General features: G+C 44.0%; 1 long non-coding RNA gene and 1 gene segment (V, D, J or C); one reads left to right on the top strand and one right to left on the bottom strand.

Moving 5' to 3' along the window:
* Positions 1 to 15791, bottom strand: part of LOC121031446 (T cell receptor delta constant-like) — a 53508-nt gene extending 37717 nt beyond the window's left edge. Inside the window, 2 exon segments of the C gene segment in view lie at positions 15270 to 15584; positions 15731 to 15791. Of these exon segments, the coding sequence occupies positions 15270 to 15584; positions 15731 to 15776 (361 nt within the window).
* Positions 4170 to 6475, top strand: LOC121031487 (uncharacterized). The gene is made up of 3 exons (XR_005790727.1): positions 4170 to 4549; positions 4918 to 4993; positions 6156 to 6475. It is a non-coding gene; the product is annotated as an uncharacterized LOC121031487 (long non-coding RNA).
* Positions 15792 to 23576: the final 7785 nt, after the last annotated feature.

Raw genomic sequence — 23576 nt, 5'->3', positions numbered from 1 at the left:
GTTGAAAAAGAAAACTGGGAAGGAATATACCAAAACAGTTAACTGCAGTTGCTTTTTGGTGGTGGTCCTGATTTTCTTAACACATAGACTTCTATCAGGAATTCTAGGGAGAAAAAAGAGCTCATATTATCGAGTTCTAGCCTGACCAGTGTAGACAACATTCCCAGTGTAGGCATCCACCTGAACTCACTCTGACAAGGATGTTTATTTCACTGCCGAATGTAGTCAAATATCACAAAGCTATTCCTGCTATTGAAATATCTATTTTTTCCTCTTTGCTCCAATTCTGCCTTCTTTTCTTCTTGGGCAAGATGATGTCCTCTGTGTGCTCCAGCTGGGCCTCTTCTTGGACATACTTGGAAGAGAACTGGCTGCTCTGGAAGAGTCCAGACTGTCTTGTATGATCCACACTAAGCCTCCAGACAAAGTGAGGACAAGCTTCCATCTTTCATTTTGGTCAGTGTTCCTCAAGTTTTGAAAATGTCACCATGGTTGCTTAGTCTTTAGCTTACAGCTATTGTCTCGATTAAAATACAAGGCTTCCTCCCTCTCATTGCAACCTGAGAAAAACCAAAGCCTCCATCTATTTCTGTCATTCACTAAATTAGTGTGAATTGGTTTCAAGTCATTTTTGATATCGGGTTTTTGTGGGAATAGAATGAAGGCATATGAGGGGTGTGATGGCGAGGAGGGCCCAAGGGAAAGACACATAAAGATAAGAATGGGGAGCCATGGATGACCTGTTTTTCAGTTTGCAGAGGACTTTGGATCACCAAAGACTGGATTATTCCAGTCAGAGCTATGTGCTTTTTTTTTTTTTTTTTTTTTTTTTGGTGGATTCTGCAGGATTCAAGGAGTCTGCACTTCTCGAGTTCTCATATTTTCTTTCTTTTTTTAAATTTTTAATGTTTATTCTTGAGAGAGAGAGAGAGTGAGCGAGCAGGGGAGGGGTAGAGAGAGAGAGGGAGACACAGACTCCAAAGGAGGCTCCAGGCTCTGAGCTGTCAGCACAGAGCTCTACACAGGGCTCGAACCCACGAACCATGAGATCATGACTGAGTCGAAGTCAGAACTTAACTGACTGAGCCACCCAGGAGCCTCATAGTCTCACATTTTCTTTCAAAGACCCTAAGAAAATACCCATCCTAATATTTACCCTTGTGTTTTGGGGAGGGGAGATCAGGTTAATATCAATTCAAGTGATAAATACTCTGAAGTTCACAATAGTATTTTATCTGGTATGAATGTCTTTATTTCTTTCCTTGGACTTTGTCCTTGTCCTTTCTATTTTTCTTAGCTTTACTAAGTAGACAGTACACAATAGGGACCATTTTACTGGAGTAAAAAAATAGTAAGGAAATCTACAGACTTAGGGATATCCAGGGTACAGTCTCTCACAGACAGAGTACAAAGAAATGACCTTGCAAGGCTTGGCATGAGCAAGTAATGGCATTCTGATCAGCAGAATCCCATTCCTATTGTCCTGCATGTGGAGTAAAGAAAGGTCCTGGTGCAAATGGCTTTGAATGTCTCTATGGAAAGTGATCACCATGTGGGATTTGGAGAGTGGGATGAGCAAGGTCAATGATACAGGAAGGCATTATGTCAGAATTTGGGGTAGATTTGCAGGTTTTCCTTAAGTACATGTAAAGTTGTAATACCTACTTTTCAATGATTCCTTTAACTCTCAGTCTTCTTAAATCTCAGTAAACTCAGTCTTCTTAATTCCCAACAGAAAGCATTAAATCCCTAAGATGCTCAGGAGAAAGTCTCCCAGTCTATCTTTGAGCAGGTGTTAGATGACTGATGGGATCACAAGTATGGGAATTTTTAAGAATCTGATTCTCATGCCCTGCCCTGGGTTGTTGGCGGTTGCGACCCACATCTGTTGCGAACTGGCCCAGAGCCAGCGGCTTTTGTTCTCTGAATTGGAAAGGAACTCAAAAGTGGGGTGTTAGGGGTACAGGGAACCACAGGATGTGGATGTTCTGGGTCTCCTGTGCCTCTTAAGGAGATGCATCTGTTGGATTAAACAGCTGGTAGAATACTGAGTCAGCAGAGGATGTGAGCAGTTTCCCAGCAGCCAGGTCCCACCCATTCCCTTAGAACATGGGCTTTTCCAGGTTTATTAGCCAATCTGTATAGTAAGTTCTGACTACTGGGATCAGTGTGATGGCGTGGACAATGCTGAACAAAGAAATCCTTCCTCCAGATGTGATGGAGGACAGATGGTGTGGGGTGTGGAAGCCAAAAAGCCATGGCAGAACCATCCTAACCCCTCCTGGCAAACAGTCTATCCAGAGAGAAAGTCATTGTAGGAAGTAAGTTTCTCTATTATTTTCCTCATGAAAATAGAGGTTAATAAATCTCAGTGCAAAATTGTCTCCCCATCCCCTACAATCAATCTGCACTGATAGTTGAGTTAATTAGTATATGTCAGATAGATCTTCAATTTTCATCACTGAATTCTCTGTGCAGAAACAATGTATAGGAACTGGGAGAAATGTATCCAAATGGAATTTAAGGTGATTAGCACCCTGCTTTATACATAGCCCTTGGAGTCTTTGCATTGGAGAGAGGGGAAGATTTTACTCCTGGAGTCAGATTCATTTACTTTACCTTGAGCCTCCAGACTAATGCAAGAGTATGTTGACTTTTTCCAGGTTTCTTTGGGTAGACTAGATTTGTGGTAAATTCATAGTATAATGAGGTATGGTATTAGGAGAACAAATGCAGACTGGAGAGTTGGAGTTGTCTGAGGTGTCAATGCTTCTTTCTTCCAAAGAAGGCATATGTTGTACAGTCCACAGAACTGGTGCATTCAAGCCTTTGCCCTCTGGAGCTTCATAGGATCTATATATCCTGTAGAATTTAAGATTTAGTTCTGAGCCTTTGTAGGAGTGATATGTAGAAAGACCAAACTTTTTCTCTCAATGTGTATGGAAAATTACAGTGATGAAGTAGCTGGTCCTGGAGTTAGCTAGAAACTTTCAAGTCTTTCTGAGTTAGGCACCTGCAAGATTCATAATATCAATGAAGTTCAGTCTCAGTCCCCAAATGCCGCTCCAGGGACAGATCTCTGAGAAAAATGCCCACAAGTGGCGCAAGGTGGAGCTAACTTTCTAGACCTGCATGGGTTGGGGTAGGACTGAGAAACAGAACAGGAATAGGAAGGGACCTGGTTTGCGTTCCCTATTGAGATGCAAATGATCTGGGAACAATTCTTGTGGGGGATGTAAAACTCAGGATGCGGGATCCTGGAAGGAAAAACTGAGGAGTGAAAGTTTGTAGGGTATCAACACCCTGTGAGTAGATTTCAAAGAAGAAAGTATGATATTATAAAGAGGAAGTCCAAGGATCAAGATTAGAGAAAGATATTTATAAAGTGATGCTGCAGAAAACATTAAGTGAATGATAGGTATGGAACAATAATACTGAGAGTATTTTTTTATTAATGTTGTACTGTCCCAGGGTAGTCCAAGCTTGAACTCATTGCTTCTGATAACTGCCTGGGATAACGAAGAAATAGGAGAGGAAGTCTCTCCATAGAGATTTCTGAAGAAATCCAAAATTTTAACTTGTACATTGACCTTGTAATGGAAATAAGAATGCACAGGAAAGCCCTTTGGGAATTAGCTTCAGAAGGGAAATACTAGAAAATACAAATAAGCCCAGAGCATTTATAGAAAAAGAGAAAATTACATGCCTAGAGAATGGTCAGATTTAACATAGTTTGGAACATATAATTTTCCATCAGAATATTGGTAACAATATTTCAATAAACTTGGGGCTGGATGCCTTGTGTTGAATAAAATCGGAAGCTGTTATTTCGTGTGAGTTCAATCAGGGAGACACAGGGGACAATTTGTCTGATCCCTGATTCTTTGTTTAGTAGACCCTCTTGGCCCAGAAACACTCTGAGATGTCTTGTGTTTTTCAGGCCTTTTGTTTGTGAATGCTTTTCAGTGCTGTTATACCTGAGGACCTCGTGTTTTTCATCATGTGTATGTATGATGTGAGACACCCTGTATTGGAGACACAGATGATTTATTTGCAAGCCTCGCCTAAGACCAAATTAATATCAGTACCTCAAGTAGCTTGCAAGATTAGATTCTAAGCCTATATTTAGGGAATATAGACTTCTTGGTCTTTTTCTTACTGTCCCAAAATATAATCAGATAATCCTCTGTCTGGGTACTTGGGTGCCAAGTTACTTTCTTGCAGAAACATTCTCAAGAGTTCCTTTAGAAAATCTAGGAAAGTGTAAGTCTAAAGACAAGCTATAGCCTGAAGCCCAGGCTGCTGACTTGAGCACAGATGGGAGAATGTTAACAGCCAAGAAATATGAGGTCTTTGGCTCCTTTCCCAGAACTGCCAGGCTAAGACCTTGGCAGAGACTCAACAGGAAACTGAACTCTATTTGCATATCCTTTTATACATGGGAGATTAAAAGCTTCAACCTTGAGTGATCACAGTTTTTGAGAATCATGATGAGGCATTAAAGAGAAGGAGGAGTGTCTCGAGGGAGGTCAGCTGGAGGCAAAGCAAGGTAGGTGTGAGGTTAGCAATGACTTTCAATCTCCTTTGATTAACCATGAGTGTATTTCATTTAGTTCTTTTTAAAAAATTTTATCCTCATTGGGTCACATAAAGGAATCAGCTAGGCTGAAATCTGTGCTTCCCAATCTTGGGAATCTGTCAAATGTGATCTCTCGTTCCACGGCTTCTTCCTTGTCTCTCTTCCTGGGCAGAGACCTATAGTTTGTTGGTGGTGGTGCTGAAGGGACTGCAGAGATCATTTAATATAAACTCTTTATTGTACAGATGAGCATCTGAGGCTTGAAGAAGTTCACTGACTTTCTAAAGTTATACAAAAGGAAATAAAAGTTCTGACTCCCATTTTTTTTTTTTCAACAGGCTGCTAGCTCTACTTAGGAGGTGGAAGTTTCCCCAGCTCTCAGATAGCTTCTTTCCAGCATGTGATTTGGCACAAGTACCCTTCACTATCTTCTCTCTTCAGAAAATGCATTTCTGGCAAGAGAGCAGCTTCAATTTCCCTAGCTTTTCTTTCCAGTTCCCCTGGATAATATCCTGATATTTTTTTAAAGGAAAAGGCCAGGGCACTGAAATGGGGTTAGGGGATATTTATCGCTGGGATTCATTAAGGGGAATTGGGTTTTCTTGGCCAAGTACTATAGTCAGAACTAAACCCATGTAGGCAGCATGGTCAGCATGATGATGGACAAATGTTACCCTTCATAGGTTGGTAGCCCCACTTTATAGGTTCCTTTGGAAGGATGGAAAAAGATCTCTCAGTTCCTAAAAAGGTGCATTAAATGTACCCTAAGACTGGGGAGGTCCTGCAAGAGAGTATCCTCAAGGCTAGATAGGAGAGAGCTTTCTGAAGATTGAGAATTCAGTGACCGGACCTCTGGAAAAGAGGAGGCACTAATAAGAACTGTAAGACACAGACCTCATACTACCTCAAAAATGGTGACTTGTGCATTACTGAAAAGGACCAGTACAAGGAAGTCCGGCCCAGGCAGACACCACGGGCTGGACACTGAGGTGGGAAAGTGCCAACAGACATGCCATGGAAGCTGTCAGTCTTGGGTGCATAACATAAGGGTAGAATCATGGGCACCCAATCAGAAATAGTTCTGCCTTCCTTACTTGGCTTCCTCTTACAGAGTAAAGCCCACTGCGGTCAAAAAGGACTCTGGGAAGGTACAAGGCCCACTTTTTTGCCCATAGATATTATTTAAGAAATAGCTTTTAATAAACTCCAGAAAAAGAAGACTCCTGAGTTGTGTGGCAAAGTACGTTTGGAGGCAGGCTTCCTGGGCCTGTGTCCAAGCTCAGCCCTCACCAGCAGTCTGACCTTGAGCAATGCCTTGACCTCTCCTTGCTTCAGTGCCTTCATTAGTAAAATTAGGATAATAATGGCAATGGGTTGTTGTAAAGATTAAACAAATTAAAACATGCAAACTGCTTTGAGCAGTGATTTGTAGATAGAAAAGTATCCCCCATGACTGTAGGCCATCAATTATTCTTACTAGTACCTCTTTACAGTTGTTGATGATTTTCATTTCAAGGAGATTTTCATTTTTAACTTCTTTTTGCTGAAATCTCAGAATGTTTTCTCTTTTTCTCAGTTCCTAGGAAATGAGGACAACTGATCATAGAGTCATAGAGGGTAAGAACTGGAAAGGACTTCAGGCTGTATCAATTCTGGCCTCTTTACCTTATATAAGTGAGCTTGGGGAAGGGAGGTAAGAAGTTCAAGTTCTCACAGGGTAGAACTAAGTTTTGAACACAGCTTCCAGTCTAGTGGGTTTCTTTCCCAATGTGTAATAACTCTTCACATGCCACAGTTCAACACTTTAATTTCTCTAAGACTTACTTGGGATAACTCAGGAACATGCCAGGACTGTGACCCTGTGGAAGGAGCTGACCAGTGCTGAGAATAACATTGTCGTTCTTACAATCTCATAGCATCTCATTTGTTTTTTCTCTCTCTCTCTTTTTTTATTCTTTTATATATTATTTTCTTTTATTAAAAATTTTTTAAAATGTTTTTTAATGTTTATTTTTGAGAGAGAGAGACACACAGCATGAGTGGGGAAAGGGCAGAGAGAGAGGGAGACACAGAATCTGAAGCAGGGTTGAGGCTCTGAGCTGTCAGCACAGAGCCTGCTGCGGGGCTTGAACTCAAGATTGGTGACATCATGACCTAAGCTGAAGTCAGACGCCCAACTGACTGAGCCACCCAGGTGCCCCATATTTTATTAAATTTTTTTTTAATGTTTATTTACTTTTGAGAGAGAGACAGAGCACAAGCAGAGAAGGGGAGAGAGAGAGAGGGAGACACAGAATCCGAGCCAGGCTCCAGACTGCAGGCCTCGAACTCACAGACTGCTAGATCATGACCTGAGTTGAAGTCGGACGCTTAACTGATTGAGCCACCCAGGCGTCCCTATATCTTTTTATTTGAGAGAGAGAGAGAGAGCAAGAGAGAGAGCGAGAGAGCGTGAGCACGCATGAGCAGAGGAGAGGAGCAGAGGGAGAAAGGGAGAGAATCTTAAGCAGACTCCATGCTCAGTGCAGAGCCTGACCCGGGGCTGGATCCCTCCACCCTGGGATCATGACCTGGGAGGAAATCAAGAGTCATTCGCTCAACCTATTGAGCCACCCAGGCACCCCTGGTTTTCTCTTTAACAGCATTTTCATATTGTTGGTTTCATTTATTTTGGGGGGAAAAAGGAGAGGGGAATTTGTATCTGAATAGAAGGCAGGCTCTAGCCATTACTCCTCAGCAGGGGTTATCAGAGGCACTGCATGGGGACAGAGGGCAGGGAGTGAGGAGCATTCCCTTAAGGGTCCCTAAGGAGTGGGGTTTACTTAGGTTGAGATGCATGAGAGGAAGCCCAGCCTTTCTTCTTTATGCGGTACACTTGCTGTGCACTCAGTATGATGCTAGGCACCCATAGGAAGGACCCAGGGCAGGGTTTGAGATTTCAAGGAGTTTCTACAGAAAGAGGTAGAAAACAAAGGTAGAACTATCGTCAAGCCCTTTGGAATTCTTTCAGGGGTCTTTACTCCCACAGCCCCGAAGAGACTTCCTACTCTTCCATCCGCAAGGGCACTATACATGGCTCACCTTGGCTGGGAGGAGAAAGATATTCCAGCTGACTGGAGGGGAGGATAGCATAGGAGGGATGTGGACTGGAATACAGGAGTGGGAGGGTGCTTTCCTGTGGCAACCAGGTGTCAGAGTGTGGTGGAAAGAGTACTTGACCGGGAGTTGGGATACCAGCACTCTCTATGGCTTTGCCAGCAGCTGGTTGTGTGATGGTGGGAAATTTGGTTAACTTCTCCATTCTTCAGTTTCTAGTTCTTCACCTGAAGAGGTTGAACCAGGAGGTGGTTAAAGTTTCACACTGTTCTAACACTCTTCGTGTGTGTGTGTGTGTGTGTGTGTGTGTGTGTGTGTGTGTTGTGGGGGCAGCAGTAGGGCTATCGGGCTGAGGAGGATATCCCTCACATTAACACTTGATGGTTTGCATGCTCAGAAAGGGATGGGCTGTGAACTCAGATATTTTTAAGTTGATTTTTACTATGGAGACATGTGATTGTTGTGCCTCTGCTCTGATTTCAACTTATGGTGCCAGTTACACTGGCCTCTTTGAGGTTCTCTGTGTCTTTATTTACAAACTTGGTGCATGGAAAAACCCTCCTTCCCTTCTCTAGACCACGGAGACAGTTAATCCTCTATCAATCCCTCATGACTGTAATATGTGCTATGCAAACACAGTTGAAGTCTTTATGCATGAGGAGCCTTTGATGTGACGGAACTTCTGACAACACAGACTTGGGCTGTGTTTCCTTGGTGTTGTCCCTGTGGGCGCTGATTTTCCTTCTTGCTGCCTCAGTGATGTTACTCACTTTTGTCAGGTGGCAAGTAAAGATGGAAACTAACTCTGGGGCCAACCCTGAGCCTTGTAGTTCTAGCACACCCAGAAGCCCTGGAGGGTAAATCCCTAAAGCTTTGTGGGAAATTGTAAAGACACTCCAGCTTTCTCCACAGTGACTCCAAATCCCCCTGGTTTATCTTGGGCTGGCTTCCTGGAGATGAGGAAAAACCAAGAACTTTGCTGAGGTGAACACATGTTTTATTTAGCTTCCCTGCCTATTGGGACCATTTTTGGAAGGTACCTCAATCTGCAAGCATAGATGAGGCTGCACATTCTCTCCTGGGGAAGCTGGTGTAGAGTTCTCTTGGGGACCAGCAAGAGAAATGCATCATCTGATTTGTATACTCTCCTTTTACGGTTGGGAGATACTCATCAGCCCATAGAATGTGGTCATGTTAAGTAGGAAGAGAAGGCAGACAGCTTGATGTTACATGTCCCATATGGCATTTGTCAGTAATCCAGTTCTGCCATTTTCCCTTTCAAGTTCTAAATTTTGACCTTTTCAGGATTGCTTCCTCCCCATTTTGTGCTAATTAACGGATTCCATCACTTGGTTTTGAAAAACGTAAAGTCTGAACTATTAGTGAAAGAGCTGTTAGCAAGTAGGAATGAAAGCCTGTTGCCTATTCCTTCAGGGCTACAGAAAAGCTGGTGCTATTATGGGTCCCAAACCTGGACGTGAAAATATTACTTCTAACTGAAAAGTCTGGCAAATACTTGGACTCTGAATATCACCCTCCCTGCTCTCCCCCAAGCCTTTGCTGAAATGAGACCTTCTCATTGCAGCCTTCCTTGACCACCTGATTTAAAGTGATTATCTCCCATACCCTGGGTAACATCCCCCTTTGTCTTCCTGAGAGTCTTCTTCATGACAACTGTAATCATCTAACATGTATTATCTTACTTATTTTCCTTTGTGCTTATTTTCACTAAAATAAACTGAAGAGCTTCTGAGTACTGTGCACCCTGTGTATCTAGACAAGTACCTTGTGCATAGTAGGTATTTAACAAATTGTTATTTCATAAAGAGATGAATGTTGTTACATTCTCTGAAAGCAACTTCAGTCTCCAAAGCTCTAGACTTTGAATTGGCCTTTTTTCTTAATAATTTGTTGCCCTAGCAATAAATTTATACTGACATTTCTTTCTCTGAAAGTTATAAATACTCATGAGGCTTTGCCCTTAAGCCAGAGAAAGATAATTTAAACTTCCCTAGTCTCCCACATGGATGCAGGTAAATAAAAAGCTAACGGCTATTAGATTTCTTATTTAAACAGAGTTTGAGAACTTGCCATGTTTTTTTTTTTTTAATTTTTTTTTTCCAACATTTATTTATTTTTGGGACGGAGAGAGGCAGAGCATGAACGGGGGAGGGGCAGAGAGAGAGGGAGACACAGAATTGGAAACAGGCTCCAGGCTCTGAGCCATCAGCCCAGAGCCTGACGCGGGGCTCGAACTCACGGACCGCGAGATCGTGACCTGGCTGAAGTCGGACGCTTAACCGACTGCGCTACCCAGGCGCCCTGAGAACTTGCCATGTTTAAGTTAGCACAAGCAACTGCATTCTGGCTTGATTCCCTTTGTCCTGTCACCAGATCCTTTTCCTGTTGAGTGCGGCATGCTGGGTGCCCCCCTGCTCCACTGGCTGACTACTGCCTTGGGAGCCCTTGAGCATCCCAGGGAGCCCTTGAACATCCACAGAACTCCTTCAGGAGTTAATACACACTACTGTACACTGTTATCTTTTCACAACGTATGTCTTTGTGTATGTGTGAACTGCAAAAAAAAAAAAATAAGACCCCCAGGGATTCTCCATTCTTGAAGAATACCCAAAGCATGTGGTAGTAGTGATTGTGGTGGAGATAAGGGGGATGAGGGGGTTAAGGATTGCTCTTTTGTTTGGGAAAATGTGTTAGTGTGGTTTTTGGTTACAAAATGCCAAGCCCCTGCATGGAGAGAAAGTTTATAAAACTCCTTTGTGAAGTAAAGTAGAAATGTTCAGCTTTTCCCTATTCAAGACTCAAGGCCTGGGGCCTTAGGATTAAAAGGGGGGTGGTGGCGAAAGGTGGCAAAGGAGAAAGGCTGCCATCCTCTCCTTTTATCCCTCTCATGGAGAATGTTCAAGAAACATAGAGGCATTAATGTGTGCTCTCCAAAACTAACTTATTTGGTGTTCCGGCAGACTCTTATTATCAACCCTTTAGAAAACCTTGTTACGGTTTATAGCACTTTGTTAGTGGACAGATGAGGCTTGGAGAAAGCATCTCAGAAGGCAAAGTTAGCATCATTCCTGTGCACGATTGCATCTCCGAGCATCCAGCACAGCACAGGGTACATAGCGCTCACTCACTAAAGACTTCACTCATTTGCTCATTAATGTGTTTTTTAATTTTTAAAAAATTTTTAAAAATGTTTATTTATTTTTGAGAGAGAGAGATAGAGTGCAAGTTGGGAAGGGACAGAGAAAAAGGGAGACACAGAATCGGAAGCAGCTCCACACTCTGACCTGTCAGCACAGAGCCTGACGTGGGGCTCGAACTTGCAAACCATGAGATCATGACCTGAGTTGAAGTCTGACACTTAACTGACTGAGCCACCCTGGTGCCCCCAAATGCATTTTTTTAAGTTTATTGTCTTTATTTTGAGAGAGAGAGAGATTGAGTGCGAGCAGGGAGAGGCAGAGAGAGAGGTAGAATGAGGGAATCCCAAGGAGGCTCTGCACTGTCAGTACAGAGCCCGATGCAGGGCTTGAACTCATGAACCACGAGATTATGACCTGAGTTGAAATCAAGAGTCAGACGTTCAACTGACTGAGCCATCCAGGTGTCCCTCAATGCATTTGTTGAATTCCTGTTTTGTGCCAGTCTTACTCCAAGTGTTGGAGTCGGGGCATTGAGCAAAACAGACAAAATCCCTGCCATCATGGAGCTTACATTCCAGTGGAGAGCTAAAAGAGAAAGAAATAAGCAAGTAACATATACAGCACATCAAATGGTGATAAATGCTATGGAAAAAAATTAAGCAGAGAGGAGAGATGGTTTTTGCTGGAGGAGTGAATCACGTGCTCTGATGAAAAAAGTTACAGGTGTATAATCCTACCATTTCAATTAATATTTGGGGGCAATATGTTGAAATAAAGACTAGGAAAGGAGCCTCGGGCCTGGAGTTTTTCTCTTTTGTTAGCACGGGAAGAGTTATCAGCCAGCACTTCCTGTCTGAGACATCACAGCAGCTAAGACTCTGCCTAAAGCCTTAATTCACTGCAGTGCTCTCTGGTGTCGGTTTGCTCACTTTGAATGCAGAGAACTGGAAATGACAGATCTTGAGCCCTTTTGCTACCTCCGTATAAGGATAATAAGTCAATAAAGATGGAGGAGACAAACTCAGACACTTTGCCGCACAGTAGAGCTATCTATGACTGGTAAATTTAGCCATCCTGTGGATCTGCCAGAGACCCATAGAATTTCTCACATTCTCTTCACACTCGCCCCAGACCCCTGTAGCTGCCATTCCAGGCGGGCCCCTGAGAAGGAAAGGAGAATGCAGTGAATACATTAGCACCCCAGAAACTCTTAAGGGAGTCCAACAAGATATTGCCTTTGACAAACATCAGAGGGGAGGAATATGTGGGTCCGTTTCCTGGGAGAAGAGCTGCTGACCTGGGGGTGGGGCTCAGGAGTCTAAGTGGTAGGGGGTTGGGTAGCAGCTGTCTTCCTTCAGCCAGGGTTGGGTGGTGGTGGGCATCTCCAGAGAACAGCCTGGAGGTTGAAATTGCAACTGGTGTTTTTAAAAAATTTTTTTAATGTTTATTTATGAGAGAGAGAGAGAGAGAGAGAGAGAGGGGCAGAGCACGAGCAGGGGAGGGGCAGAGAGAGAAGGAGACACAGAATCCGAGGCATTCTCCAGGCTCTGAGCTGTCAGCACATAGCCCAATGTGGGGCTCAAACTCGTGAACCACGAGATCATGACCTCAGCCCAAGTTGGATGCCCAACCGACTGAGCCACCCAGGTGCCCCGCAACTGGTGTTTTAAAACAAGGGATGGAGAGATGGGAGATGGAAGGAGTTAGGTACCCCTGCCTCCACTCCCCTCTTCTGGGGACTGGACAGGAGTCAAAGAATGCCTGCAGCACCAGATGACTGGATGTCATACACTGGTTCCCAGCCATTCTGTAACTCAGATATTGTTACAGATGATACATCTCTTCAGTATATCCCCCAACCCCTAGCCCAGTGCCAGGACCGTCAGCCTTCAACTCAGACCCAGATTCTGGCTCTGCCTCTGTAACCTTAGGTTAACCCCTCAGACTCTCTGAGGCTCAGTATCCCCATCTGTAAAACAGGGTTACGTGAGCTCACCCCTGAAAAGTGGCTGCATCTTGTTGGTGCTCAGTAATTGAGTTTGCTTTCTCCTTGATTACCCCATTTTATTATTTGCTCTTTTTTATAAGTAACATCTACGAATAGCTACTACGTGTAATGCAGTTTACTTTCTATCGTTACCTTTTTACAACACGGTGAAGTTGGAACTCATTATCCTTATTTCAAAGATAAAGAGATCCAGATGATTTTAGAAGATGGTGTGAAGCTTATGCCAGGATCACAAAATCTCAGAAAACATTTGAGAAGTCGTGTGGGACCACTGCTGCATTGTCCTAGTTTCTTGACAGATGGTCACAGATCATCGGTTTGAATAGGTCTAGTGGTGAGAGCACAGCCCCTGCTGTTCCATATTTCTGACACATCCTGGAGACTGCCTCCTCTATGGTACCTGCCCTGCCCTGAATCACATTCTGTGTCCTCCAGTGCAGACTCTAGAGCCTGAAACCTGTCGCCCTCCCTTACTGGATGTGGTACTTTGGACAAGTGTTTTAGCTTTTCTAAAGTGGAAGTGGACTGGGGATAATAGTAGAAAATGCATTATAGGGTTGTTGAGAGGATTAAATCACATAACGCACGTCAAGTGCTCAGTAGTACCTGGTATATAGTAAGCACTCGACAGATGTTAGTTATTACTACAGCCAACCTGCAGTTTTATGGATTTGTCCACGTAGTTTTCCTCCTCCTTCTCCTCAAAGACATTCTTCCCAGTCTCTGTCAGAAGGACCCCTTGGGTCTCTTCCTGGGACTCCATCTTGCAGGCCTATTAAAACCATGGTTCCAAAATTTTGACACCATCTGTGTAACTAGCTTCCAAATGTCATTCTTTTTCCAAAGTCATGATTTCAAACTGAGAGAAGAATCGTACCCTTTTAGTCTTAGAGATGCACTCTACCTTCCCACCTATAGTTCATTTAAGCAAGAATGACTGGATACAAGTAGCAGGCTGAGGCCTTGGTGAATTGTGACAGGGCCTCTGTGGTAAGCTGGACGCATGCTAGCTAGGAAGGTTGGGTTCAAACTCCTTTCCCAGAATGTGAGGCTCAGGGTGCCTAATCTAGATGGGGATTGGAGAACTTGATTTTATCCAAGGGCAGAGTGAATACCCAGAGCCTTGCTGACAGTTCAGCCAAAGATGCAACCCAACAGTGTGGGCAGAGAGGTAGAAGCCAGGCCCAGGCCTGTGTTGAAATCAGGACACAGTGAGTAGGTGTGATATGGAGAGTAAAAAGGAGAGGTTCCTTGAAAGGTTGAAATGAGCTGTTTGGGGAGATAAATGATGAGAGCTCATGGGGAATCATGAAATATATACGTATATATTTCAGGCAGGGTCATGAGAGAGAGGGGGATTGGGAAGACCCTCGGTGGAACAGGGAGCAGCCCTGACTGGAGCTGACTGTGTGTCTGGCAAACACTTGCCAGCCTCTTTGTCCTGATACTGTGAAGGGCAGTATCTTTGACTAGTAGCATTAGTTGGAGAAAGTTTTCCCTAGACATTGCCTGAAGTAGTCCAATGAAGCTTTTAAAAAATTGTATTTTGTTTCTATTAAGTTTAGTTATTTATTTTTAGAGAGAGAAAGAGAGTGCCGGTGGGGGAGTGGCAGAGAGAGAGGGAGACAGAGGATCTGAAGCAGGCTCTATGCTGACAGCAGAGAGCTCGATGTGGGGCTCAAACCCACAAACCGTGAAATCGTGACCTGAGCCAAAGTCAGATGCTTAACCAACTGAGCCACTTAGGCACCCCTAAAGTAGAGTTTAAATTGAGCTGTTCATAGAAGGATGAGGAAGTGTCAGTAGAAGAAATCTGTCCATGTTTCGTCTCTACCACATATAGCAGAAGTCAAGAGATAGAGATGATAGGATAGGCAAAAGACATATCCGGTGAGTGAGTAATCATGAAAACAATATAGATGCTATATTGTCCTTCGTGTTGGCAAGCCGGGCATCGGTGCAAACTGTTCCTGCTGGAGGAAGGGTGGAGTCTTCCCAACCTCCTCCTATAGAGTACCTGAGTTTCTGGTGAATATAATTAGGAAGAAACTGGACATCATCCATGATTGTACTTTGAGAAGTGTCATGCCCTAAGAACTTTGGGTGTGGGGTCAAATCATTTATTAAACTCAAAAAAAAACCCCAAACAAACCCCAAAACATTAAGAGTGTATAGTGAATGCCACAATTCCTGCCTTTGGCTTTGTTTCTCCTCTCTCCTGCATGCCGCCCCCCTGGCCACACCCCACTGGGAGTGGTCTGTCTGAACGCCACGGGAGTACATAGGCGGCCTGAAGGGAAGGCAAGGAAAGCCAGCCTTCTCTGGCCCGCATTTCTTAAATGATTTGTTTAAGAGAAAATCCCAATCTTGTTGGAAATGCTGTTCTACATAGATCTCCATGGTTTGGAGCTGCTCAGCAGTGGACCTGCAGGAGGGTGGGGTCACTGGCACAGTAGTAAGATCCTTCCTCTCTTCTGATGCCTCAAGGATCTTTAGTAGAGGCTGGCTGTTTGAACCATCAATTTGACTTTGGAATCTGTCCTGAAAACCAGGGCCACATGGGGTCTTTCTCGGTATCTGAAAGTCATTGTGTTACCCTGGGTCTTCCTGTGCCAGTTGATAGGGTAGTCAGTGATTGTTTCTCCCTCCATGGAGCATTGGAGGGTGGCCCGATCCCTCTGCCGCGGGACACGCAGAGCCACTACTAGGTCTTGCACCAGTGTGACAGCTGCCGTGACTCCTGAGAGAAAAAATAAGAGAAGGCTCCAAGAGGGTGGGGCTGAGATCCCTGAGGAAAGGGCACCGACCATGAGTGTGAGGGCCTGACAGCTCCATTTCTCATTGTTGTTGAGTCTTGTCCAGTTGAGGTTCCGGGATCTGACTCACCTGCCCAGAAGAGGGTGAGATGGATGAGGGAGCACACCTTTGGCATGGCTCCCCTCAGGGACAGCTCTGCTTCCCCTCTGCCTGGGGAATCTCCCCGTCCCCTCTTCCCCTCTGTTTGCCCTCTGCCCGGTCCTTCCTCTGAGTCCACACTCTGATATGTGTTTGTGCCTGAGGAAACCAGCCACCATGGGCAGCTGCTCTGTTCCCCAGGAGGGACTTTGCCAATCATAGGAAGCACACAGAGCCTGTTGCCTATTAATGGGATGACAAGGCCACCTTCAAGATCAGTGATGTGGTCCACATAAGTGAGAGGAGGTGAAGGCAGCTTATTTGGCTGATAACAAGGTTTCTTCTTTCCACCCTAGAAGTTTACTATTGTTTCTCCGTTTTCATATTAGATGTATATGTTGTATGCTCTGTGGTGAGGTTAACAGTTAATACCAAGAAGAATTATTAATATCTATAGCCATAATCAAAGGAAAATGAGCAGATCAAGATAGCATGTGCACGAGGATTGCGGATGTTGCAATGACCCCTGTATTTACTGCAAACTCCCTCTCCGCAAAGTTGGGTAAGGGTGATTCACCCAAGTGTAAAAGAGAAATCCAATGAAGCATTGTCTCCAAATTTGAGCCAGAATTTCCTGATCTTTATTGAGCTCATCTATCTTCTTTTCTGAAGGGTTCTTAGGTCAAATACTGAAGCAAAATACTGTTAAAAACTTAAAAACCACCACTACATTTCAGTTTATGACAGTCTAAATTTATATGTACTTCAAAAGAGAGGAGTGTTTGAATTCTTGGGACTATACTTTTGAATTGCAAGACCAGTAATCTATGAAATTTTGATAAAAGAGGTAATTTTTTTAAGTTTATTTATTTTGAGAGAGAGTGAGCGAGCAAGCAGGGGTGGGGCAGAGAAAGAGAGGGAGAGAAGGAATCCCAGAGCTTCATGAACCCATGAACCGTGAGCCAAAATCAAGAGTTGGATGCTCAACCAACTGAGCCACCTAGGTGCCCCAAAACAGGTAAATTAATAATGGAAACTGGAGAGTGCAGCAGAAGGTGGGAAGAGGATCATTTGGTACGTGAAGAGGTAGGAGCAAAGGTGGAATCCAATGTCTGAGGACAGGTGTAGGACATAAATTCTCATGCTAGTAGAGGAGCGACCCACATAAACTTTCTGTTTTCTCCAGTGTGACTGAGACCAGACTGGCCTGGGGAAATTCAGATAGAAGCAAGCTCAAGTTGGTTCGACCTCATGGTAGTTGCTCTCCCTACCTTGACATCGTCTCGTTACCCAACTGCTTATCTCACCCACCATTTCTAGAGGACCATTAACAAGTACTCAAACTGGTCACATTATTTGCAATGACAAATTGCACCATCAGAACCTACCTACCTACCTGTAGGTACTCATTTTCTTTGATTCTTTGAAAGTTGCCAAGGGCAACTTCTCTGAATTTCCATACTTGATTTTTTTTTTTTTTAATCAGGTGGCCTCACTCTTGGCACATCCTATAAATCTAGTCATTTTTACCATGCACCAATCTCTGAGGATTCCCTGACAAATGACGGATATGCTTCTTCTTTCTTGGAGCTTGCGTTCTAGCATGGGAGCCGGTCATCACTTCATGATTTGCCAAATGAATTCCTTCACTGCAGCTATGATAAGCACTCTGTAGATGCAGAGGGATTATGAGAGCATGTTACAGGCACCAGGACTTGGTCAGGAGATCACTTCTTCCCTGAAGAAGTGACTTTGCAGCTGAGGTTCAGAAGCAGAAGTTACTCAGCCTTGCCAAATAGTGTCTGTCCCTCTGGATCTGCTTTCCTTCATATTTGAGGAGGCTGATCTTAATGGACAGCATCCACCTGGTTCCTTTGGTCTCTGGCACCCCATTTAGTTTGGCCAATGGGAGGCATCATCAGGAGATTGGAGAGAAAGAAAAGAGAGAGAGGTGGAATGTTATTACCCCAGATCCCTTCCTGCCAGGCTGTGGATTGGCAATGCCTGCCTCCCTCTGTGGGAGGCTCCAACTCCTGTTCTACAGCTGCTGGTCCTAGTAAAGTCTCCTCCACTCCATGCTTTGGACCTAGGGTGGTAGTGGTTTCTCTCTTGCCAGACTCAAGGGTGTTCCATCATCTTTTTTTGGTTTCCCATAACCCAACTGTATTAGCTTCCTAGATCTGCCTTAACAAAATACCACAAACTGGATGGCTTAAAACAAGAGAAATTTATTGTCTCACAATTTTGGAGCCTCAAGATTTGAAATAAAGGTGTCAGGTGGGCCATGCTCCCTCTGAAATCTGTAGAGCAATCCTTCCTTGACTCTCCCTAGCTTCTGGTGGTTTGCTGGCCATCTCTGGTGTTCCTTGGCTTGGCTTGCAGCTGCATGACTCCAGTCTCTGCCTTTGTGGTCGTGTGGTGTTCTCTCTGCGTTTCTGTCTTCTTACAAAGACATCAGTCATATTGGATCAGGGGCCCACCTTACTCCAGTATGACCTTATCTTAACTAATTACATCAATCTTAACTAATTATGTCCATTGCCATGACTCTATTTCCAAATAAGATCCCTTTCTATGGTGCTAGGTTTAGGACTTCAACTATCTTTTTTTGAGGGATACAATTCAACCCACAACACCTGTCTACATCTTGTAAATGTCTCTTTTATTAGATACTTTTCTAATCACGCCTTCAAGAGTACCCTCTGTCTCCAGCTAGGACGATGCCTGATACACCAGGGATAATGGTATTTGTAGGGAAAAAAAACATTCAAAATAAGAAATAAGGACATGCAAAAAAAAAAAAAAAAAAAAAAAAAAAAAGAAAGAAAAAAGCCCTGAGGCGGGAGGAAGTGCTGTGGGCTTAAAGCTGCATTAATATCAAAAGAACAGTTAGCAGGGCTCAAATAAGCCTGTCTTCCTAGATAATTACTGAAGAACTATCCCAAATCATGCAGGAAGTCATTCTGAAAAATTCCAAGAATGTGCTTGTGTTTATGACTGATTTATATCTGCCACAGGTTAGGAGTAATTTTAAGAGTTTATTGTTAATGGACAACAACAACCCTCGTCTAGGCCTGACTAGGAGAGAGTTATTATGAATAATAAATCAAAGTCAGAGGCAGAAGGCAGCTGGGGAAGGGAACAGGTGATGGTCTGATGGAGGCTTGGGACAGAGTGTGGCTAGAAAGTATGTTGTACCCAGTCCTAAAGAGTGAGGACCTGCTCACTCCAGCATTATCTTGGGGTGCCCTGGTGGAAGGTAGAAAAGTGTGCCAGGGCCCGGCCCATGGACTCCACTTTTTCAGGCTCTGTGCAGGCTGTGTTCTTTGTGCTCAGTCATTCATTCTGTGTCAAGGCTGCCAATTAGGCCACAGCTTCGCAGGCCCTAGAGGTTGTCTGTTTCTTTATGAGAGTACACTTATCATGATGGAAAAGAAAAAAGAGAAAGAGAGACAGAAAAGAAATAAAAATACAGATACCTCAGACTTGAAGAGTTAGTAGGAGAGGCAAGAGTGCTTTGGGGGGCTTTATGTATCCTTCCCCATAATCTCCACCAGTCTTTCATTCTTTGATATCTTTCCAGATTTTAGGTGCTGTGAAAATACAGCTTCAAAGCAGGTTCCTGAGGCATCTTCCAACCAGACTGCCACACCTCAGCTTCTCATTTGTAGACATTGAAGTTGTCATTGTATATTATGCTTTATGGTGTATGAGTGCTGCCTCACACTTGTTAATTGGTCTGTCTTTATCACCTGTGGAATCTCCCCAAAGCCCCTGTTGAACGCATACTCGTTCTCAAAAATACTGGTTGAAGTGAAATTATTTCTTCTGCCCACGGGCTGTCTGACATACAAGGAAAGCAAAGGAAGACCAGTGAGGAGCTCATTCCCAAGATGATGGCTATGGGAAGGACCCCACATCTTTCGGTTGTGGCTCTAAACACCGGCCATATCATTATAGGAACTTCTGCTCCCTTCAGCCTTACAGACAGGGGATGGTTGAGATAAGCACTGCTGAGCCACCATACAAAGTGCCACAGGCTCGTTCTGCCTCTCTAGTAGTGTAAGATGGCTGGAGATGGCTATAAGGCTGAGGTCATTTATATTTCATTTTCAGGGACAGGGTGTTGCTAGGAGGTCCCAGGGGTATCAGCCAATGGATTACATAGCAATGGAGGAAGGTATGTTTATTGGCCTCACTGAGAACAGAAGGATGAAGGGTTTAAGCGTGGTAGAGGCCTTTGCAAGCCTTCAAATCCATGTTTTCAGCCTTCACTCCACCATAACCTTAAACAGAGAGCTGTTTTTCCTATTCTTCAAGTGAGTTCCATCAACCCATATTCTATTTATTTGAATTTTCAGACTGTTGAAAGCAGGCAGCTGGAGAACCCTACCTCTGTTCAGGCAAGACTCAGACAGAATATGATTTATAACACTGGGCTGGACAGGGTCTCAGAACTTGGGGATCCTCTTTTTTGCTGCCTGCCCTAGTTCTCAAGAGGCAGCTGTGTTGTCATGGAGAGACCAGTGGATTTAGGCGTGGAAGATCTGGGTTTGTATCTGATACCACAACTTACTTGCAAGTTACTTAACCTCTCCAGGACTTGGTTTTCTGGACAATAAAATGGGGATAATATTGCCTCATGTGGCCATGAAATAACAAATGTGAATATGCCTTGTGATTAATCTACAGTTAGACCTGCAGTGGGGGTCAGTTGGTCAGTGTGGAAGGTCAGAGGGGCAAGCTCTGGTTTGTGACCCACCTGGAGGCAGAGGTGGGTGGTGCCGTGGGTAGGGCAGCAAAATAATCAGTCCCCTCTGCTCTTACTGGGGCTTCAAGAATCTCCAGGGAGAACTAGCATCTATTAGTAAAGTTGCTCTGGAGATCAGGGCCACAGAAGTCTCCTTGTTGGTATACAAAGTTCAGGACGCCATCTTGGTTCCTCTTATACAGTATAATTGTTCATTTTTCCCCCTGTGATTTTGCACTCAAAATTTTGCTTCTTCTAAAAGGAAGAAATATCTCTTGTTGCTCCAACAAGGCATCTGGCTTGATTTCTGAAAAACAAAACCAAGGGAAAAGGAAGGTCAGGAAATTGAAGAACCATATCCGAATATCAAGTGGATTACGGAGCCACTTTCCAATTTCAGCCTTTCCACAAACTCTCTCAGGAGTAATTTTGTCAAGGAGGCATTTATTTATTTACCCAATTATTGGGCAAATATTCACTGGCTTTTCTGGGATGCTCAGGGCTGGGCTGGGCTGTGGGGATGATGATGTTTCAGGCTTCCTGGGGCTCACCTGATTCAGGAAACTGCAGACCTACTATTCCAAGGCTTCAAGGCTGCTCTTGCACCTGGGCAGCAGGAAGAGAAATGGGGAGATCCACTTTGTGGCTTCCCTTGAAGACTGAAGTCCTCAGCATCTGGAACCATCTCCTGCTCCTTTCTTCATCATCTCAGCACCAAGTGGCTCAGTGACACTCCTGTGTGCTCTTGGGCTTACCTGGGGACAATGAGGAAATGAGCCTGAATTAACAGATCTTCTGCCCCCAAAGAACAGCCTCACCAGGTGTACAGACCATCTAGGGATTTCTTCTTTCTGCTGCAAATGGAGGCAACTCCTTCCTAAGGAGAGGCCAATATTCTGGCAGGGGAGATGTTATTTAGCTTTAGACAGCTTTGAATGCTTCTTTCTCCCCTATTTGTGGATGTTCCTATTATTTTTTGTTACAATATATTTGATTTTAGATCTTTTATTTATATAGCAAGGGAGCTGCTTCCTAGGAAGGGAGATAGACTTTGCCACTGTGCCTGTCTTCTGTAGGATGACAGCCCATTAACTGTAGCACAGAATTTACCAGAAAATAGTATTGCATTGGATTTAATTTTTAGTAGCAGTTGAGTGTCTCCCACAGTACTCTGCCCGTATCAAGCACCCTGTAAATGTTGATACTGGACTAAAGAAAACACAAAACAGACATAATGGGAAGATGAAGTGGAGCGGGCAATGAAAATTAAATGAGAAAGAGCAGAGTTAAATCATGAAAAAAATTTAATGGAGTATTATAGAATTATCTACTGTAAGGACAAAGTAGAACAGACTAAAACTAAAAGAGAATATAACAGTTGGGTAAGAGGAATGTGGAGGCAGAGAAAAGCTGGAGAAGTAATTAGGACAATTAACCTCCACGTAGTGGTTCTCAGTCTTGGCCGCACATTGGGATCACCAGGGGTAGTTTAAAAAATACTGAAGTCTAGGTGCTACCCCCAGAGTCTGATTTAATTGAGCTGGGGTGGGGTCTGGGCATCAGGATTTTAAAAAGCTTCCCAGGCAATTCTGATGTTCATCCAGGGTTGAAAACCATTGTGTAAGAGAGTCATCTAGTCAAAGAATAAAACTTGTAGTGCAGTCAAGGCTTATTATGGTGTTGTCTTCAGGAGACAAGGCAAAGCCTATGACCAGCAAGGTCTGCCAGTCCTCTCCTTGTCCCTTCCTCAGGACCAGCATGGACCCTCAAGAGCTCTCTTGCCTGGTGATTGCTTGCCACTGGCCTCTTATGAATCAGAGGCCATGAGGACCTGCTTAGGTCAGCATCAGCCATCTATCTTCCTGTTCCCCTGAGTGCCTCCAACAGTGCTGGGCACTTAATGGGCACTTAGTGAATCTTTGCTTAGCTGCCATGCTCTTTGTCCTTTCCAGGTCTTATGCTGATTTGAAATGGGTTAAGTCTGTGGTTCTTGTTCCTCCTCTACCTTGACTTTCGAGATTCAAATTTTGCCCTACACAGTTTCTTTTGAGAGGCAGGATTCAGATTCAGCCAGGGGAGCACACTTGCTGTGATTCCTTTCATTGGACAACATATCACTCTGTGTGTGTGTGTGTGTGTGTGTGTGTGTGTGTGTGTGTGTGTGTGTGAGAGAGAGAGAGAGAGAGAGAGAGAGAGAGATGGAATGCATCCTAGAGTATACCAGACCCAGAGAGTAATGGGTTTTTGCTTTATTTGAACTTTGTGTTCTCTTTTTCCTCCCTCCTTCCCTTCCTTCCTTGTTTTTGTCCTGAAATTCCTAGGCTCATAGCAGACCATAGGCATCAAAGGAGACCTGCCTTTAAGAGTGAAAGTATGTCCAGTGCCCTGAAGTGGCCCCCTGTTTTTGGAGAGGGTGAATTACCTTCTACTTTCCTAGAATTGCTGATTTCACAGTGAAGATTTGCTGCCACACAAAAAGAGCTGTGGGTAGAATGTAAAGTTATTGCTGGCTCTGGAAATCTTTCATTTCCCCTGCCTGCCAGAAGAACTGGGTGGGGGGCGGGGACGGTTGTCCTCAGGTAGAACAGAGGGGCCAGCCAGAACACAGGTTTTCATGCTGATAAGAGACTAACTAATCTTATGCCTTTGTTGGTAGATGTATCTTTATAAAAACAAAACAAAAGGAAACAATGGTAATTTTGTCCTTCCATTCAACAATATCCCAAAAGAGAGGAAAAAGCTGGAAAAACTTGGATTGGGGGCAGATAGGTTACTAGTTTAAAAGGAGCTGAATTGAAGCCCCTCCTCCTTTTTAGCTTTTGTCTACACATAAGAAAAAAATACTCCCTACTTTTCTTCTGCGAAATGGAGAAAAATATTTTGCTCAAGATTCTTGGTTGGGAGTAGGATTAGGGGACAGGTCAGGGATAGAAGATAAATGCTTCTTTTCTTCCTTTGGTGATGGAAGCTTACGAAAAAGTAGAATGTAGTATTCCAGTACTTCTAGGGAGCTCAAATTCTGTAGTTCTGGAGCCCTACAGCTGTGGAATTAAGATCTTATATAGATTGAACGTCTGCCATCCTGCT

Source organism: Herpailurus yagouaroundi, unplaced genomic scaffold, assembly GCF_014898765.1.
Source record: "Herpailurus yagouaroundi ecotype Mexico unplaced genomic scaffold, PumYag 141, whole genome shotgun sequence".
Classification (NCBI taxonomy): Eukaryota; Metazoa; Chordata; class Mammalia; order Carnivora; family Felidae; genus Herpailurus; species Herpailurus yagouaroundi.
The sequence above is the reverse complement of the archived record's forward strand: the minus strand, read 5'-3'. Positions and strand labels throughout refer to the sequence as shown.